General features: G+C 45.4%; 1 protein-coding gene across 1 annotated transcript in view; it reads left to right on the plus strand.

Annotated features, from left to right (window-relative positions):
• Positions 1–645: 645 nt before the first annotated feature.
• Positions 646–18,414, plus strand: part of GlyRS (glycine--tRNA ligase) — a 41,665-nt gene continuing 23,896 nt past the window's right edge. Inside the window, exons 1-5 of the mRNA XM_037436155.2 lie at positions 646–948; positions 1,060–1,161; positions 1,591–1,693; positions 2,864–3,005; positions 17,236–17,324. Of these exons, the coding sequence (XP_037292052.2) occupies positions 721–948; positions 1,060–1,161; positions 1,591–1,693; positions 2,864–3,005; positions 17,236–17,324 (664 nt within the window). The 5' untranslated portion in view covers positions 646–720. The remainder of the gene's footprint in view (positions 949–1,059; positions 1,162–1,590; positions 1,694–2,863; positions 3,006–17,235; positions 17,325–18,414) is intronic.

The following is an 18,414-nucleotide window of genomic DNA, read 5'->3' on the forward strand; positions in this document are numbered from 1 at the left end:
CAGCGTCATCTTTTGAGGGTTACCGACATGTGCGCAGCCTTTAAGATTGGTGTTTTCGTAAAAGTTTAACTCAAAGGCCGCCAAAAACTAAACAAACAAAGTTCAAAACAAAATTAGAAAAATACATCTTAATGCAAAATAATTTGTAAGCAGGTTTGTGAAACAATTTTGAAACAATTTTGTTAGTTGTTATGGACGTATAGCATAGTGTTTGCTTGAAGCCGCAATGGCTGCAGCCTTTTTTTTGGGAGGTGTGTATCTGTCACTTCCCATTTTGTTTTTTATTAACGCATGCCGTCGTAGCCTAGATCATTCACAAAATTATCAGCACTGCTATATATACGTATATATAAGTTTTATATTTTTTCTATTTTTCATTGAATACCTTCAACAGAAACAAAACTACGAAAACGAAACCACTTCAACCACATTTTTTGCAAGCTTTTATAAGAAAAAACTACTGAAGCTATATCTTTTTGAAAAAAAAAAGTTCCAACTAATGTTGCTGAGATACGAGTTAAGTTTTGGCAAAACAATAAATTACATTTACCAGTAGCAACATGGCGACTCACCTAAAAAAACTTCAAGGTGTCTCAAGTGAGGATATGTCATTGTTGACGTCTATCTGATTGACACCTTTTTTCGGATTTTTGTTTTTGGTTGATTTTTCGCGCCGGCAGAGTGAGCGGACATGTGCGAGGCAAAACGAGTCCGGGGCGAATGATCCTTGGAACTTTCGCTTGTATTTTAGGAACCGTAGGTACTACCGCCTCTAGGTCAGCTTGGCCGCTTGTCCGCCGCTTCTCGAAGTGCCACGTGTGCTGTAAGCTCGCTCCCAACTGGGGTAATAAGAAAGCTCGTCTCAGGAAGCTCGTCGCTGCTCAGAAGATGGCCACGCCGGAGGTTTGCCAAGTTCTCGAACCCCTCAGAAATGCCGTCAAAGAACAGGTAACTTCGTTGCGGAGGCGAAATTTAAGCCTCCTCAACTACCGGTCGCTTCTCTGATCCGGTGACTTTCAAAATATATCGCTTGTTTCTCGTCCTTTTCATTCATCGTAGGGCGACTTAGTCCGGAAGCTAAAACAAAGTGGGGCACCGGAGTTGGACGTCAAGAAAGCCGTTAACGAACTTAAGGCTAGAAAGAAGGTGCTGGAAGACAAGGTATTGTATTTCGGAGTTTATTTTACCACACTGTTCCTTTCTGCACGAGGCAAACATAGCGTACGAACTGACTGATCGGCATCACGAGAGAAGAAACGTGAACATATTGCTCGTTTGACAGCTGCTTATGCTCGACACAGTTTCATCATCCCCCCCATTTTTTGTCTTTCGATCGTCGCTGCTTGTTCTAGGGTTCACCATTTGTCATAATTCCTTTGTTTAATTTATTGAATACATGTGAATATGACAGCTGTTTATTACCCGCGAAATTCTTAAAATAAATTCTTTTTTTTTTTTTTTTGCCGGGAAGTGTCGGTGAAAACGAGTCTAATGAGTGACAGGTACAGTTGGCAAGTTAGCGTTTGTTTTGAACAACGCAATGGCCAGTGTTTTTTTTTTTTTTATCTAATGGCAAGTTTGTCCGGGCAGGAACTCCAGTTGGCACCTCCAGAAGTGGGCTTTGACAGACTTCGAATGGAAGACTTACTGAAAAGGCGCTTCTTCTACGACCAGTCCTTCTCCATTTATGGAGGTATGCCAACACCACATCAGTTCAACAAAACAAACTAATTTGGCACGTGCCCCTCGTTTGTTTCAATCACTTGATAAAACGTTGCAATGCTTGCTCGGAAGCATGCTTGCAAGTAGTAGTGTTCTTGCGTACAATGCTGTCCGCTTATCACGATGTCCAAGTACTAAGGAATTGCCCTCGTTTTGAGCGATAATTGTTAAAAGTGAGGTGAGACAAAAAAAAAAGACACAAGAGAGATGAAAGCATTTAATTAGCATGCAAGTAAGGGAGTGCAACTATGCACTATTTGTCTGCAAGAAAAGGCACAGTTTCAGCTTTCGATTGCTGCACGCGTAGATGGCGCACATATTTCTCAAGATCATCTAGTTACTCTTCGTAGCTGAGTGGGAGGTCCTTCGTGAAAACAAGTTTCCGGAAGGACTGTATCATCCACAGGGCCTCCTGCTATGAAAGTGGCTGCATATGCTGCTCGGCCGCATTGTTTGAGTCGTCGCTCTCACCACTATCTGCAGCACGGCATAGTCGGCGCGGAGACCCATTTGCAGCATTCATTGTAGCTGGGTTCAGTTGCTTTCTCCGATAGTGCAGCACTGGGGCAGCGCAATAAGCAGTTTATTTTACTATAAAAAACATACAAAAGCGAATGGTGTCACCGTTGTTCATCGTTTTATGCGATATATTGTAATAAACGGTGTCATTATAAGTGGGCTCGACTGTATTTCGTGTGTTCTCTATTATGAGATTTTTATTGTACGTGCAACTCATAAAAAAGTCATTGCATTTCGTGAAGCTTGATGAGAGATTTGGCCCATGGTCTCATCACTGCTGCAGGGATACTATGTTTGTCCTTGTTTAGTTGTACTTTTGCAGTCATGAACTTATTCCATCTCGCCCGATTTGCTGAACATCTTGCTAACAACTACCCAGGTACATAGCCACAAAGCGTACAGATCACAGTATGTTGTTTTCTGCATTAAGCCCCACCTTTATGACAACGCTGGGGCTCAGTTCAAGCCACGTTTAGTGTTCTTCCTTTAGTCTGCCTCAAATGGGAGATCAGTGTCATCACATATTAGCTTTTTGGGAGCAAATGTTGCCTCATAAATTACATTTCTTTCATGTGTTGTATGATTAACAGCTGCCTTACTGAACCATGCCTGTTGCACACAGGTGTGGCTGGACAGTATGACTTTGGTCCCATGGGCTGTGCCATGAAGACACAGCTGCTCAGCCTCTGGAGGAGCCACTTCGTGCTTGAGGAACAGATGCTGGAAGTGGACTGCACCATTCTCACACCTGAGCCTGTGCTAAAGTGGGTAACCATAGTGTTAACAAACACTACTTAACTTTTTTATCACTTGACAGTTTACTGTGATTTTAATACAAAGACACCAGGTGTAGGTAGAATAGGAGTCAGTGTCCTGTGTTTATCATGCTTATCTTCCTGTTCCATGTTTGTACTGATACTTAATGTATTGACAAACCTCTTTGCACTTGTAGATGCAAGGATGAGGACTGATTCTTATGGCGTATTCTGTTGAGCGTTTATGTGCGCTCTTGAGCGCTTTGAAAAGTGGCTGCCCATTCATTTGGCGAAATTTGAGCGCTCGGACTAGCTTCGGTTGGTTCTTTCGAAGTGCCAGCCTCCGACTCGGAGCACTCCCAACTGCTCTGACTGCGAAATCAGAGCGTGGCGCGATCTGACTGGGAGGATAGATCACATAACACAAGCCGGCAAATCACGTGGCTGCTGACAGGTGAAGGAGCTGAACTGTACGAGCGCGTCTTTCAGAAAGGAGATATCGCCAGGGTTGTAATACTTCATGCATGTGCGTTGTTAGTGACGTTTTTGAGTGTGCGTGTAGCGAGTTCACATCTGCAAAACCGTAAATGCACCATGTCAATAATGAGGCGGCTAGGAAAGGCGGAGGAAACGTCAATGCTGTCATTAAAGTAGTTCGGATGCAGCCTTGTTATTTGCCTTGAAGATGGCAGCTCAGATGAGGACGATTGCCAGATTTATTTACTGATCTCGGAAGGGTGTCGCTGCATCCAGACATGTCGGAAATGTCCCCTGAACTGATTTACGTCATTTGTCGATGCGGCGCAGGAATGTTTACCTGGCAGCTTCCACAGTGCTGGCGGCACGATGTCGCTTCTGGTGCACTGCTCTGAGATTGCCAACGTATTCGGTTGGTACACTGCCTCTCGCACTCCGATTGTGAGCTGCGAGACTCGGAATCGGCAGATTACGATTGCAATCTGGCGACTCAGAGTCAGAGGACCAAAGTGCGGGACCGAATGCACCATTAGAAAGCTCCCCTCTTGGAACTCATTTGCAAAATTCTTTTGTAACAGCAGGTTAACATGGTACAAGTGCACAGTTTTCTTGCTGTCACAAGTTTTTGACCGCGAGGTTGTTTACTGGCCCTCTAAAACTGATCCTGTTATTTTCACTGATGCATAGTTTACAAGTAGTCCAATTTAGGTGCTTCAGATTAGTTTTCCTGTTAACTACTTTGCTTAAAGGGCCCCTAAACCATCCAGTGCTTAAAATTTAGTTGAGGTGAGGTAGTTCTGTTCGAGTTTACAACGAACACGTAGCCGTGAGAATTTTTCAAAACGGTGCCGTAATAGCAGAAGTACACGCGTTAGATGATTGAAACGCGACGATCGCTTCTCTCCCTCTTTACTACGCTACCCTTTTCCAAAACCGCTTGGCCCCTCCTCGCCGAGTGCCCCTCCTCATCTCACATGGCATATGTCACCGTTGACGCGCTGTTCGAGACAGCGTCTACTTCCGGTTGCCACGATCTGCCACTCCTATGCCCCAGCTCGCCGTCAACTGCGTTGTGTGTTATCTGGGTGCAATGATCGTTGACTAACCGCTGTTGCTGTCGTTCCGGCCCGTGCCCCTACGCTAGCGACTTGGGGGTTGCGTTATGGGCTGCAAATGTCGATTCGCAAGCCGCAACACGACCAAGAATAGTGTCACACAGGTCCCGTAAATTAGGGAGGCGATCGCCGGGCTAATTATAAGGGCCGGAGTATCGGCCCCTCGAACCGCACCACGAAAGCGTGGACAATTTAGAAGTGGTCCTTTTTGGCGCGCCAGCGGACGCCGGCTGTGGCCCAAAGAACAAGTCAGAGCCGAGAGTTGATAAACAACAAATTATATTCTCAAAATTGGCAGATCGAAAACAATACACGAGAATGCACACTCAACAATAGTTACAATACGTCACCAATCAAACCAATCAATCAACGTACTACACAATACAATCAGCCACACTTGAAACAACGGACACGGACAACAATACGCACTACAATGCAGTCGCATGCATTGAACAACTAAGACACTTAAGGACTAAAGCGATAGAAAACCTATTCAGTCCAAAGTCCTTGGAACAAAGGTCTGAATGATACTCTTCCGAGAATCACTCACTCAAAGTCCAGCGTTGTTGTCGTTCCGTAGCTCTCGAAGTTTCTCTTCCAGGAAACCTCGCGTCCTCAAATGGCCACTCTCCAAGCTTCAAGCTTCTTCGCCGGAAATCCATCGGCTTCCCACACGCAGCTGTTGCCCGCGTCTTCGCTCGATAGCGGTAAACCCACGCTCTTGCCTGTAGCTCGAGCCGTCCCTACGGACCAAAACTTCGCCGACTACACGGCGGAATCTCTACGCACTCTGGCGCTCACTTCCGTCTCCTCCTGTTCTGTCTCTACGGGCAGAACCTTCGCCGACTACACGGCGGAATTCCTACGCGCTCCGGCGCTAACTTTCCGTCTTCTCCTGCTTTCTCGTCTCGGCTGCTCGATTAAATACGTTCCGCGCCACCTTCCAGAACGTTCTCCTAATTTCGTCGGCGCGACGCGCAGCGAAGGCTGGGGAGAGGCACGAGACGGTTCGACTGCCCTCTCCGGAGGATGATTCACTCGGTCTGACCCCGCCTCCTTCGTTCTAGAAAAATCGCGGCCTTGCTGGGCCGCCGATGTGGGGTGAGGAGGATCGTCTGCGAAGCCGTGCTTCTGCGGGGAGAGCGCGTGCCCGGGAGCCTTGGATGTTTGCTTTCTTTCTTTTTTTTTTTTACCTCGCGGCGTTTCTGCCGCCCGTTGTCGCAAGGATTTGGCGGCGCGCTCTTTTTTAGCGCTCGTTCTGTGACACTGCCCCCCACTTTAAGAATATTATCTCATAATATTCAAAACCACACAAACGAGCGCGAACAGTCACCACACATTCTCACAGACTGTAACACAATCCGTCGCTCATGACACTTCACATTCACAATATATCACTCAATACAATCGTACATTGTAGTTCAATTCCACAACACATGAAATATAGCCACAGGTACATGCCTACAACACTTCATCACACATTCTAAACAATACAAACGTACAAAGTTCTGTCTATCCAACAATTATACAACACTATACATCACACCATCGCACAGAACACTGACTCACTCGACATACACTTGAGACACAGGATAACAAGAACATTAACACAACATATGTCACTCAGCCCTGCCCAACACATTCTGATTCCACTTCAGCACTTATCCTGAGTACTTCGAGCAGCGCTTGCGCCCCTTTTTGCGGTGCTCGCTCGATCTCTTCTTGTGCTTCCATGTTCTTTTTCGGCGAGCCCTTTCCAACGACGATATCTGAGGCGTCGTCTCAGCCATCGCTGTCTCTTCCGACACCGTTAACGCGTCATTACATTCGACGGGTCTTGTCTGTTTATTTACCCGCTTGATCATACCTCTACATTTTGCCCGGCTGGCCAACTCCGTCTCCTTTACACTGTCAGTCGGTTGAGGTCGTGCCGACGTACGTCCAGTTGCTCGGCCTGTGAACTTATTCGACACGATCGTCTTCTCCTTCGCTGTCTCTTGCGCCGCAGCTTCACCTTGGGCTCTAGTGAGACCCGTCACGGGATGCTCCTCCACTGTATCTCGCGGCCGCTGTGTTGGCGAGGGCTCTATCTTCGGGTCTTCTCCCAAACATTCTGGATCACGTGGCCCTCGCGCCCCGTCAATGTTTCCGATGACAAGGTCATACAGGGGGGTCGTCATGCATAAAGCAGTAACCTTCCCGCTGAAGTACGGGGTTTCAACTTCAATTTCTGCTTTGGGAAGCATCCGAACTGTACGGTCAATTAGGCAAACCGGTTTCGTTTTGCCTGTTAACTCCCTTTCCCGTACCAAATCTCTCCGCACGATAACAGTGGAACTGCCGGTATCTCTTAACACCGTAATCTTTTTGCCCGCAACTTTTCCAGGCAGCGTTGGCATTCCTTTCGTAACACCGGTTGGCTGTTTTGACATTACAGCACCCACAATAGGAATTTTCTCCCCATTCTTCAACTCTACGAATCCATCAGTGACGGTATTATTATCAGATTTCGGTGCTGCTTGCACACAGGATACCTGGTGAGTTTGACTCACTCCGTTTCGACATGCGTCTGCTTTGTGCCCCGTCTGACCACACTTAAAATATTTTACTGCCGTAGGGCTCGTAAAGATCGTTCGACAATTTTTCGCGCGATGACCCACTCGGTTGCACAGAAAACATCGCGGAATGCTCTCTGGTGCACGCTTCTTTTCTTCGGGAGCCAATTTCTTCGAATCATCGGGACACTCCTTCTTGACCTTGGCCAAATTAGTTCCACCTTGCGCTTCCAAGAATTGATCAGCCAATTCAAGCATTCCTTCAAGTGACTCAGCCTTCCTCTCTTTCAAGTACAGCGACAGACTTGGGTGGCAACTAGTAAGAAATTGTTCTTTAATTAGGAGCTCTCTAAGCTCATCGTACTCCTGTGCTGTCCCTGAAAGTTCAATCCATCTGTCGAAATAATGGCAAAGTCGGGCGGCATACTGCGTAGCCGTCTCCCCATCAGCTGGCTTTCCTGTCCTAAATCTGTCCCGGAATCCTTCCACGGTAAATCTAAATCGCCTCAGCAAAGCAGCTTTCACCTTTGCATAGTTGGCTGCATCGGTCGGCGTCAGCCTACCGTACACACTGAGCGCTTCACCACTCAAGCAAGTACTCAAAGCAGTTGCCCATTGATGTTCCGGCCAATTCTGGCTCTTCGCAATCGTCTCAAATCTGTGAAGGTACGCGTCAAGGTCGTCCTTCCTTTCATCAAACGCTACGAGCAGCTTGCTTGGGTTCAAGCGGAAGCCGTGATCTTCCCGTTCGCTGCTTTCAACTCTAGCTTGGACGGGAGTTTCGCTTCGCTGTTGCAAACGGAGCCGCTCGAGTTCCATCTCGTGCTGCCGCTGCCGTTCCCTTTCAGCCATCTCCGCTTCTCTTTCTTCTCTCGCCCTTTCGGCTGCCAACTTTTCTCTCTCCAGCTCCAACTTCAATTGCTGCTCTCTTTCTTCCTTCAGCTGTCGCTCCTTTGCTTCTCTTTCTTCTCTCGCCCTTTCAGCTGCCAACCTCTCTCGTTCCAACTCAGCTTCTTTTTCTGCTTTGGCTCTTTCGACCGCCAACCTTTCTCTCTCCACTGCCTCTTTCTCCTTCTGGCTTACCCATTTCCGTAGTTCGGCGCCGGAAAGACCCATCTTCTCACCAAGCGCAACTAACTTTTCGAGATCCATTGTGTCTCGCAACTCGCAAATAAAACCTTGCCGCGTGCAAAAAGTATCTGCCTAAATCAGTCTATCGGAACACTCCCCTGCACTCGTTAACGAGAACACTGAACAACACACAAAATCGTTCCGATAGCACTATCAACAACTCGAGGCTCTTTCTCGCTACTTTGGACACACTGTGCACCAAAAGGTCCTATGTCGCGGACGCCAGATTAATTGTCACACAGGTCCCGTAAATTAGGGAGGCGATCGCCGGGCTAATTCCAAGGGCCGGAGTATCGGCCCCTCGAACCGCACCACGAAAGCGTGGACAATTTAGAAGTGGTCCTTTCTGGCGCGCCAGCGGACGCCGGCTGTGGCCCAAAGAACAAGTCAGAGACGAGAGTTGATAAACAACAAATTATATTCTCAAAATTGGCAGATCGAAAACAATACACGAGAATGCACACTCCACAATAGTTACATACCATACGTCACCAATCAAACCAATCAATCAACGTACTACACAATACAATCAGCCACACTTGAAACAACGGACACGGACAACAATACGCACTACAATGCAGTCGCATGCATTGAACAACCAAGACACTTAAGGACTAAAGCGATAGAAAACCTATTCAGTCCAAAGTCCTTGGAACAAAGGTCTGAATGATACTCTTCCGAGAATCACTCACTCAAAGTCCAGCGTTGTTGTCGTTCCGTAGCTCTCGAAGTTTCTCTTCCAGGAAACCTCGCGTCCTCAAATGGCCACTCTCCAAGCTTCAAGCTTCTTCGCCGGAAATCCGTCGGCTTCCCACACGCAGCTGTTGCCCGCGTCTTCGCTCGATAGCGGTAAACCCACGCTCTTGCCTGTAGCTCGAGCCGTCCCTACGGACCAAAACTTCGCCGACTACACGGCGGAATCTCTACGCACTCTGGCGCTCACTTCCGTCTCCTCCTGTTCTGTCTCTACGGGCAGAACCTTCGCCGACTACACGGCGGAATTCCTACGCGCTCCGGTGCTAACTTTCCGTCTTCTCCTGCTTTCTCGTCTCGGCTGCTCGATTAAATACGTTCCGCGCCACCTTCCAGAACGTTCTCCTAATTTCGTCGGCGCGACGCGCAGCGAAGGCTGGGGAGAGGCACGAGACGGTTCGACTGCCCTCTCCGGAGGATGATTCACTCGGTCTGACCCCGCCTCCTTCGTTCTAGAAAAATCGCGGCCTTGCTGGGCCGCCGATGTGGGGTAAGGAGGATCGTCTGCGAAGCCGTGCTTCTGCGGGGAGAGCGCGCGCCCGGGAGCCTTGGATGTTTGCTTTCTTTCTTTTTTTTTTTTTTACCTCGCGGCGTTTCTGCCGCCCGTTGTCGCAAGGATTTGGCGGCGCGCTCTTTTTTAGCGCTCGTTCTGTGACAAATAGCAAAGTGCACGCGAACAGCTGTTTGCAGAGTGACGAGAAGTCATCGGTTGTCGTTTGGCCAATCGCGAGCATCCAAAGTGGTGACGTTATCGAGTTTCACCGGTCATGTCACACATGTCAGTGATGGGAGTGGAGGGGACCGGAAAGGAGAAGCTATTGTTATTTCGAAATTGTGGCACGCCCGCTACCTGTAGCGCTGCGGCGTGTGGCATTGTTGGTCGCGATGGCATTCTGCACGTGATGCGCTCGTTTACTTGAAATGTTTGGGAAAATATCGGAGGGGGTTTAGAAGCCCTTTAAAGTGGCACTGCTACACTTTTTTATTATGGTCAGAAAACGCTGCCAATCGGTAGTTGAGGCTGCTGAGAACACGCTGCCAAAACATTATGGTAGGGCATGCGGCCTAGAAATTACAATTAATTCTCAGAGTTGGCTAGAAATTGCTCCCTCTTATCTCTACGAATAATTCCTTATAGTACTCAAATTACTGCACCATACATCCAAAGTCTGCCGCCGTTGACTGATTGGGGCAATGTGAGCTGCATAGTTGCCATGGTCACCATGGAATGCTGCCATGTACCTGTGCTCGGGCTTGCGATCGTGCTGAAAGTAAGCGCCACGTTTGAAGAACGAAGTGAACAAAATAGAGTGCTCAAGGTTATGGCGCGTGCTGACAAAGGGACGGATCTTCTTGCCCTCTTGTCACCCCCTTTCTGTCTAGCTTTCAGTGCACTTTCTGGTGCGAAAGGAGAGAGAGAGCACTGAAAGTGTTCGGCAAAGTCCTGTAACTTTACCCGTACTTGACATATTCTAAAAATTAGTGCGGCCGACGATGGGTGAGGGAATAAGCTTTTTCAATGGAACTGCTAGATAATTACTTGAAAAAGGTGTGCAGGTCCCCTTAAACAGCAAAGCGGGGCTACAGCGGAACATTTCTACCACCCCCTGCAAGATTAAAATATGATTTTGCCTTCAAGCCTAAATTAATATATGCTTACACAGCATCTTTCTGTATACGCCTGATATGGCCTGTAGATGTATCTAATCAGCGACATGCAGAAACACATTGATTTTGGCTAAGTTACTTAAAACTTGGCAGTGAAACTTTGTGATATCGGTGTGCCCCATGGGTCCTTTGGAATAGGCTGTCTGTCCTATCGGACTATTTTGGTCGCGTGTGGTTTCAGGAGGAATTTAATTGGAACACACATGTCAACCATTTAATTATCGCGCTGTCATGAATAGTCAGTTGTTTCTTCAGAACAATGCGCTTAATTCCACTAAGGTTAAAAATAAGTATGTACTACACGCTTGTCCACTCTAAAGGGACTTATGGGATGCTAGTTTGGGGAACATCGCAAATAGATTACCAAAAGCGTATAACCATATAAAAGAAAATTCTGCGATGTTTCGAAAAATACAGAAGTAACATACAGGACTTGTGAACTGCTCCATTATTTATCAAACATTCCATGCTCATGGTAGATCGATTACCGTATTTACTTGCATAATCCTCGCACTTTTTTTTGGCAGAAAACGAATGCAAAGTTGGGGGGTGCGAGAATCACGCGGGGAAAACTTTACACGATAACGTACAAAGCGAAAAAGGAAACCAAGTGGCCGCGAATTGGGATTCTCACACCAGCAACTAACAGGAAGGTTTGAGAAGTACTAATTAAAATTTACCTAAACAATAAAAGCAGGGGTTCAACACAAGGCAAGATTTATTTGAGACCCAAAAAGTGCAATCAAATAGTTGAGAATTAAAATACCATACGCAAAGCTTGTGGGCGTAGCGGTAGCGCTCGTCACTCAACAGGAGCCTTCAAAAGGTAAGCGTAGGATGTCAGTATTGGACTGATGGCTGTTTAACGGAATCGTTCGCAGTTTCCTTCTGAAGAAATAGTTTACTATCAATCCCAGTCTTAAGCACTTGGCAGGCCCAACGCGTCTTGGTGGCTTTCAGCTACCGTCACCAGTAGCGAACACAAAACTCGTCAACTCCGAAGGGCCTACCGGCGGCCCTGTTGCCGTTGTTTAGTGCATGATCAATCGCTTTCAACTTGAAAACAGCCGTGTAGATTCAGTATCGCACCATAACGTCACAAGAGTACCGACACAACATACAAAACGCGCTGAAACGCGCACTTGCCGATTTGGCTTGGCTTGGATTGAATCTCCGTCCAATAATAGTACGCTTGATGCTTAAGAGATGGCAACAGATGGCGTGCACTATCGTTATCAATTGCTGGAACGAGCAGACGACATTATTGCGGCAATTTTCGGGGGTGCGATAATTACTCGGAGAGAAAAAAAAAGGCGGATTTTTGTTGGGCGATGTAGGGGGTGCGAGAATTATGTGAGTGCAAGGATTACGCTAGTGAATACGGTGTATTACATTAAATTGCTGCAGTTAATTAAAAAGAACAAGGGTTATGAGGAAAGTTGTACAGAAAAATTACACTACCATTTGCGAGAACAAAAGAAGCAAGCACCTAGAACAAGAACCAATTACGGAAAACAAAGTGTTGCGTACCAAACATATCACGTGGTCGATGCCCTAGCAAATAAATTGTCTCATGAATCTGTACAAAAGCCTGGTACGTTCACGTCTTGACTATGGGGTAATAGTATATCTTTCAGTCTCGCCAAGCGCCCTGAAAATGCTGGACCCAGTTCATCATCTAGGCATCCGCCTTTCCACGGGTGCCTTTAGAACAAGCCCAATTGAGAGCCTTTATGTAGATTCGGATGAGTGGCCTCTCCATCTACAGAGAACATATTTGTCCTTCACGTATTTCCTAAAAGTGAATGTGAGCAGTCCACATATTCCACCATCAACGACCTGTCCAGTGCTCAACTTTTTCGTAACCGACTCTCAATGGCGCGCCCTTTCTCACTGCGCGTTAGAGAGTTGGCTGAAGAAACAAACGTCCCGCTGCTCCAACACCTTATTCTTCCTGCCATGCAACTCCCGCCGTGGCAGTGGCGGCTTGTAGACTGTGATACATCTTTCGTACAAGTAATAAAACATGCACCTATTGCACATATATGTACAGTATGGTCCACTCTTGGAGGGAACACAGCAACGCGTGGCTGGCGGCCCGCATGGCACAAACTGGCGGCAAGATTTGTAAATACAGCGCATGCGCATAGACGTGAAAAGGTGGGACTTGCCACATTTTGTCTGCCACTTTCCGCTCCAGCACTTGCAGTGCGCTGGATACCGCGTTCGCTTTTCCGCGATGAGATTCATGTCCCTGCCACACTTCCTGCTCCTTCCCGGGTAATCAGCGCGCAGAAAAAAGTGCCGTTCGTTTGTCGTTGTGCTTTCTCTGCAGCTTTGTTGAGATTCCATTCATGGCCACAGTAGCCAACTTCAGAATACAGGCGAAATGCAAAAAAAAAGCTATGTGCCTATAGTATTTAGAAAAGGTTAAGTAAACACGTGTTTGAAAATACTTCAATGTATCCCACTATGGCGGGACACAAAATTATATAATTATTGTGGATTGCAATACGCAGCAAATGTTATTTATAACTCGCATTACATTTCGTTTTCTTTGTTAAAGCAAAAACGCTAGAAGCTAGATGCGATTGCTTTCACTTTTCCAAAAATCATTACGTTTCACCAATACATGCGCTGAAAAACACTGTACGTAGAACGCAACGAAGTAAACAAAGAAAAATTTATTCCGAAAATCTTTATGACAGACAGATCGAGTGAGGTCAGATCTGTAGCCTCGAAACATTTGAATAGTGCAAAGGTAATGAAAGACATCTGTGCCCTGCGAAACACAATATAAAATGCAGATCTGTGTAAGCAAAATAGGACTATGCATGACAGAACTAGGCAGTGAAAAAAAATACATTCCTAATGCTGATGATTACGTTAGTAATAAGAAAGTGGCCTTTTGGCAATGGCAGTGACAGCACGCTGGCTCTATTTTTTGGGGTACAGCTCGACTATTCGAAACCTTTCGTCCTCGGGTGCTCTAGCCATGCCGCTTCTGAGAACTAGCTCTGCTGAAAATGCGATCAGCGAGTAAATACGCCCCCAGCTGTGGAATTCTGTGAAAGTGATAACAAAGCCTGTCACCCGCGTAGCCTAGTGTTTGTGCTTACAAAAATGTAATTGTAAGCTTTCCAAATGCTGTTCGAACCAGCCAGGCGCTTTTGATAATAGACATGGAAATCGATAGTCGATGAAGCGAGCACAGCAAGCTTGTTGCTAGCGTGCGCCTAGCGTAGGGCAGAGAAGTAGCAGGCGATGCGGGCAAGTACCGCCTTTGCGATTATGTGCACATGCTCTACATTTCCAAATCTCGCCAGCAATTGGCGCCCTGCGGACCGCTGTCCACGCGCTGTAACAGTGAACCGTAACAGTGAACCGTACTGTACATATTTCCGCGAATCGCAGCACGAGTGCACTTGTTTGGAATTTAACACTGACGCCTCCAAAACTCGCACTTCCATGTCCTACGCTGCGATAGGCCCATCCTTTTAGTTATTCCGGTCTTCTGCATCTCAATAAGTACGAGCATTTTTACCGCAGAGGCTTATGCAATGCTTGCGGCAGTCAAACGCATCAAGGAATTAAAACTACAAGAAGCATTAATATACACAGACTCCCTGAGTGTGGTAAAATCGTTGAAAAACCATGAAAAAACATAAAAATCCTGTGCTTGTTTCACTTTACTCACTTTTATGCACTATCTACACACTGAAACAGCATGGCATAGTGTGCTGGGTGCCAGGGTACCACGAGATAAGGAGAAATGTATTGGCGGACCAGCTTGCTGCATCTGTCCATGAAAACGCTGCTGATACATCCCTAGCTGTTCCTCCACTAGACACAAAACCCCTGGTAAGACGAAAACTCGAAGCCTACTGGCAGTGTTTATGGGACACACAAACACATAATAAGCTGCACGTTGTCAAGCCGAACATTGAAGACCGGCCAGCAGTATCCAAGTCACGCCGTACACAAGTAACACTTACCAGGCTACAAATAGGACACACACACAGTACACATACACATCTTCTGTCCGGCGGTGATCCAACCATCTGCAAAAATGTGAGGAACCCCTTACTGTCCTTCATATATTAATGCAATGCAGTGAATTAGATCCTATTAGAAAAAAAAAACATTTCCTATTACCCTACCGAGAGCAAATGCCGCTCCATCCAGCAGTGTTCATCGGTAGGGATCCTCTTTTCAGCCTAGAATCACCCTTAAGCTCCTTAAAAGATGTCCAATTTTTTCACGTGCTGCAGTAGATGCGTCACAAGAAGCATGTCTTGGAGCCCTTGAAAACAAAGGCGCTTCATGAGACATTTATGCTCGAATCGCCTCTTTAAAGCTTTTGATTTATCACAACCTTGCCGCTCATTTTTACTATACACATTACATGTCACACACATGATTTTAATATACCTATGTTTTACCCGCCTTTACAGCGAGGAAATTTAGGCCCTTTTACAGCCACCTATCATAATCATTGTTCACGCCACTTGTCCATTGACCTGGCGCTTTTAAGCCATCAAATGGCCCTTGCACCATAAAACACCACACATCATCAAATTGAACTTTAAGGCTAGCAAAGCAGCCTTTAAGAAAGAAACAAAGAACTTGTTACTAACCACTGGTACACATCAAAACTAATAAGTGTTGTTTTATGCCACGACCAATCCTGAAATCATTCATTAACTTGTATTTTGATTGTAGTATTGTACAGATTAATATTGGTGTGTCCTTATGTACTTTGGGTTCTTCGGTGTCTAAATTTTTTTTTGTTAATTTCACTTGGTTATGTATCTCCATGTGAGTGACGTCAAATTTTCCAAATGTGCTATGCTAATATTTCATCTTTGTTTTTGTGTGAATTTTGTAGTGAACTTGCAAGTAACTTCTATCCGATTTCTATGTAACCAATGTATTAATTATCGTCTGTTTCTGTCTGTGCTTATATTGAAGCTTAGCATGGAACTGCGAAGAAACAGATGCCTTTGTCAGGCTGATTGCCTTTAGCCCTTGCCCCTGCAGTGAGCTCTGTAATGTGCTTGCTGTAAATAAATTACTTTTACTCTTACTCTTACGTTCTTTTGGATAGATCACTGTTACGATGTGGGTTGGACAAACCAGTACGAGCAACTGTTGTAGGTGGAAAGTGTGGTTGTCATTGCTAGTAACCGCGTTACATTATTGTCAAGAGCTAACGTCAGGACGTAGCAGAAACACAGTCATACTTCGTACAACTTCCGCTAACATTCATGAATTGCGGCAGTAAAATGCTATGGCTAACAGTTCACATATGTACTTTAACAGAGTTAGACTCTCACAGCATTTGCATTACGAAGTTTCTTATCTGGTCCTGTGCAAAAGTTACCTTTTTTCCAAGACTGAAAAGTATTATATTTACTGCAGAGATATGTGAGCTACACTTGAAAGGTAATTTATAGCATTATCAAAAAGAACTATACATTGTAAGATAAAAGACCCTTCAAGCTTTCCTGTTCATATTACGCAGGGCTAGAGATGCAAAATTTCCAGAAGTATTGAGCAATTTGAAAAAAAAAAAAAAAAGCTGTCTTTTTTTTTTTCACTTTTTTTTCTGAAATTTCGGGAAAAATTGGAAATAACAAAATTTCTTTAGCATGTGGCAGTAGTTTATTGCCATTTCGTAATAGTTTATGGCCAAGTGCCAATAGCAATAACTTTCATTATGTAAATAACAAAAACGAAATTTTTTTCTTTTTACAAACTAATATAGCATTTAACAGATCGAATGTAGGCCAAAAGCATCACCGTTAACTCATTTAGTTATCTGTGAATAGGTGCAGCTTCCTAGAATTGTTACGGCAGTTGAAAAGAGAAATCCAGAAATGTCTACTTCATCGCGGCTTCGACTATGGAAACATTGTGATTGATCAAGACGGTAAAAAGGTAAAGTTCAAACTCTTATTAAGAGTCAATATCGCTGGCTTCATCTGTAGCCTTCTTCATCATGTCAATATGTCACATTAGGAAAAGCATAGCTGCTGTTGCAGTGCTTACAGACAGCGAGTCACCCATTTCCTTCCAATGGTTTCCCCACCGTGAAGTGTTTCCACGCGTGGGAAATTGGCTCAGCCATTGCAGGATCTGCTTGCGCACGCTTTATAGGCAGATTTCCGCCACATGTTACAGAAGTGTATGAGGGAAAATCAAAACTGAACAATAACTGGTACTGAAACATTGGAAACCGCCCCCAACAAGACCACACCTGAATGATTAAGCTACGCTATAGACTCAAGGTAGGGTGACACTGGAGTTGATTTTGTTATATCGATGGCGAGTGGTGAGTCGTCATTTGGTGTTTTGGTACCCTGTGCGACGTTTTGGTTTCACGTTCAACGCTGGGTGTTGCCTAGCTTTATTTCTGTATGTTTCACCACAGGGAAATTTCGGCCAATTTTTCCAACTATTCTGAAAAAAAAAAAAACAGCTTTTTTCCAAAACATGCCCATTTTCTTCTTTTCCCCCACACTTTGCATCTCTATGTAGGGCATCTGGGCACGTGGAGCGCTTTGCAGACTTGATGGTGAAGGACCTCAAGAATGGGGAATGTTTCAGGCTTGACCACCTTATCAAAGGTATGTCCTTATCTTCCAGTTTCAGACAACATGTCCAACATAGTTCTTAATTATGCTTTTATGAGTTTCAATGACAAAATAATGTTTTTTCGGTGATCATCCCGCATCTGACAGTTATGGTTGTTTACCTGGCCTTAACTGCATTTTACGTAGCCTCTAAATATACCTGCCATTGTGGTCTAGTGTTTATATTACTCAACTGTAGACTCAAAGGTCGAAGGATTGAATCCCGGCTGCCTCGGCCGCATTTTTAATGTAGGCAAGAAGGCTTGACGTACATAGATTTAGGTGCACATTAAAAAAACCACAGGTGGTCGAAATATTCAGAGCCCTCTGCTACGACATCCCTCATTATTGTTGTTTTGGGACTTTGAACCCCAACTTTTATTATTATTAGGCCCTAACTATTCTATACTTCAGTAAAACAGTAGAAGGCAATTGCATTTAGGTGTTTGAAGATGTGAACGTGCTAAACTGGCTGTATGAGCCGTCTGGATTGAAGTTGGACTTGTACTTCTCAGTCACAGAGCCTGTGCCTACCAGTCACAGAGCCCTTTGACAACTGTGATTCGGTCATCTCCAGCTTTCTGAAGTTGGAACTGACCAGAGTTTCTTAACACCATTGAGTAAAAGCCGGACTTGCGGATCGTGGTATTTTTTTCTTTTAATTATTTTGGAACCCTTCGCCACTGCGTAAATGTGCACACTCTGCATACTTTATGAAATTGACAAATATACCTTGACATGTTGTTCATGGTAACTACAGCCATAATGACTGCAACCATGTGTGACTGCATGGATGTGTGTAGCTCGCCAGTGAGCTACATTGGAATGATGACTGGCGCTGCCATTACTTATGCAAGCTGTGCAGTGTGGCAAAGAGAAGAAAAAGTCCAGTTAGCAGCCAGCTAGGATTTTTAGTGTTACACAGGCATTAAATGCCACGTCATTGCTCAGATGTCTGCTGTGGGGCTCATCTTCTTTGGCTATCTGCTTCGCATTTATGGGGAACAGTTTACAACGTAGCTTGTGGCCAGAACCATGATGAGAAAATGTTGCAATAGTCTCGTGGCTAATCTTTTTGTCAATC

The sequence above is a fragment of the Rhipicephalus microplus genome, chromosome 1, assembly GCF_043290135.1.
Source record: "Rhipicephalus microplus isolate Deutch F79 chromosome 1, USDA_Rmic, whole genome shotgun sequence".
Lineage (NCBI taxonomy): Eukaryota > Metazoa > Arthropoda > Arachnida > Ixodida > Ixodidae > Rhipicephalus > Rhipicephalus microplus.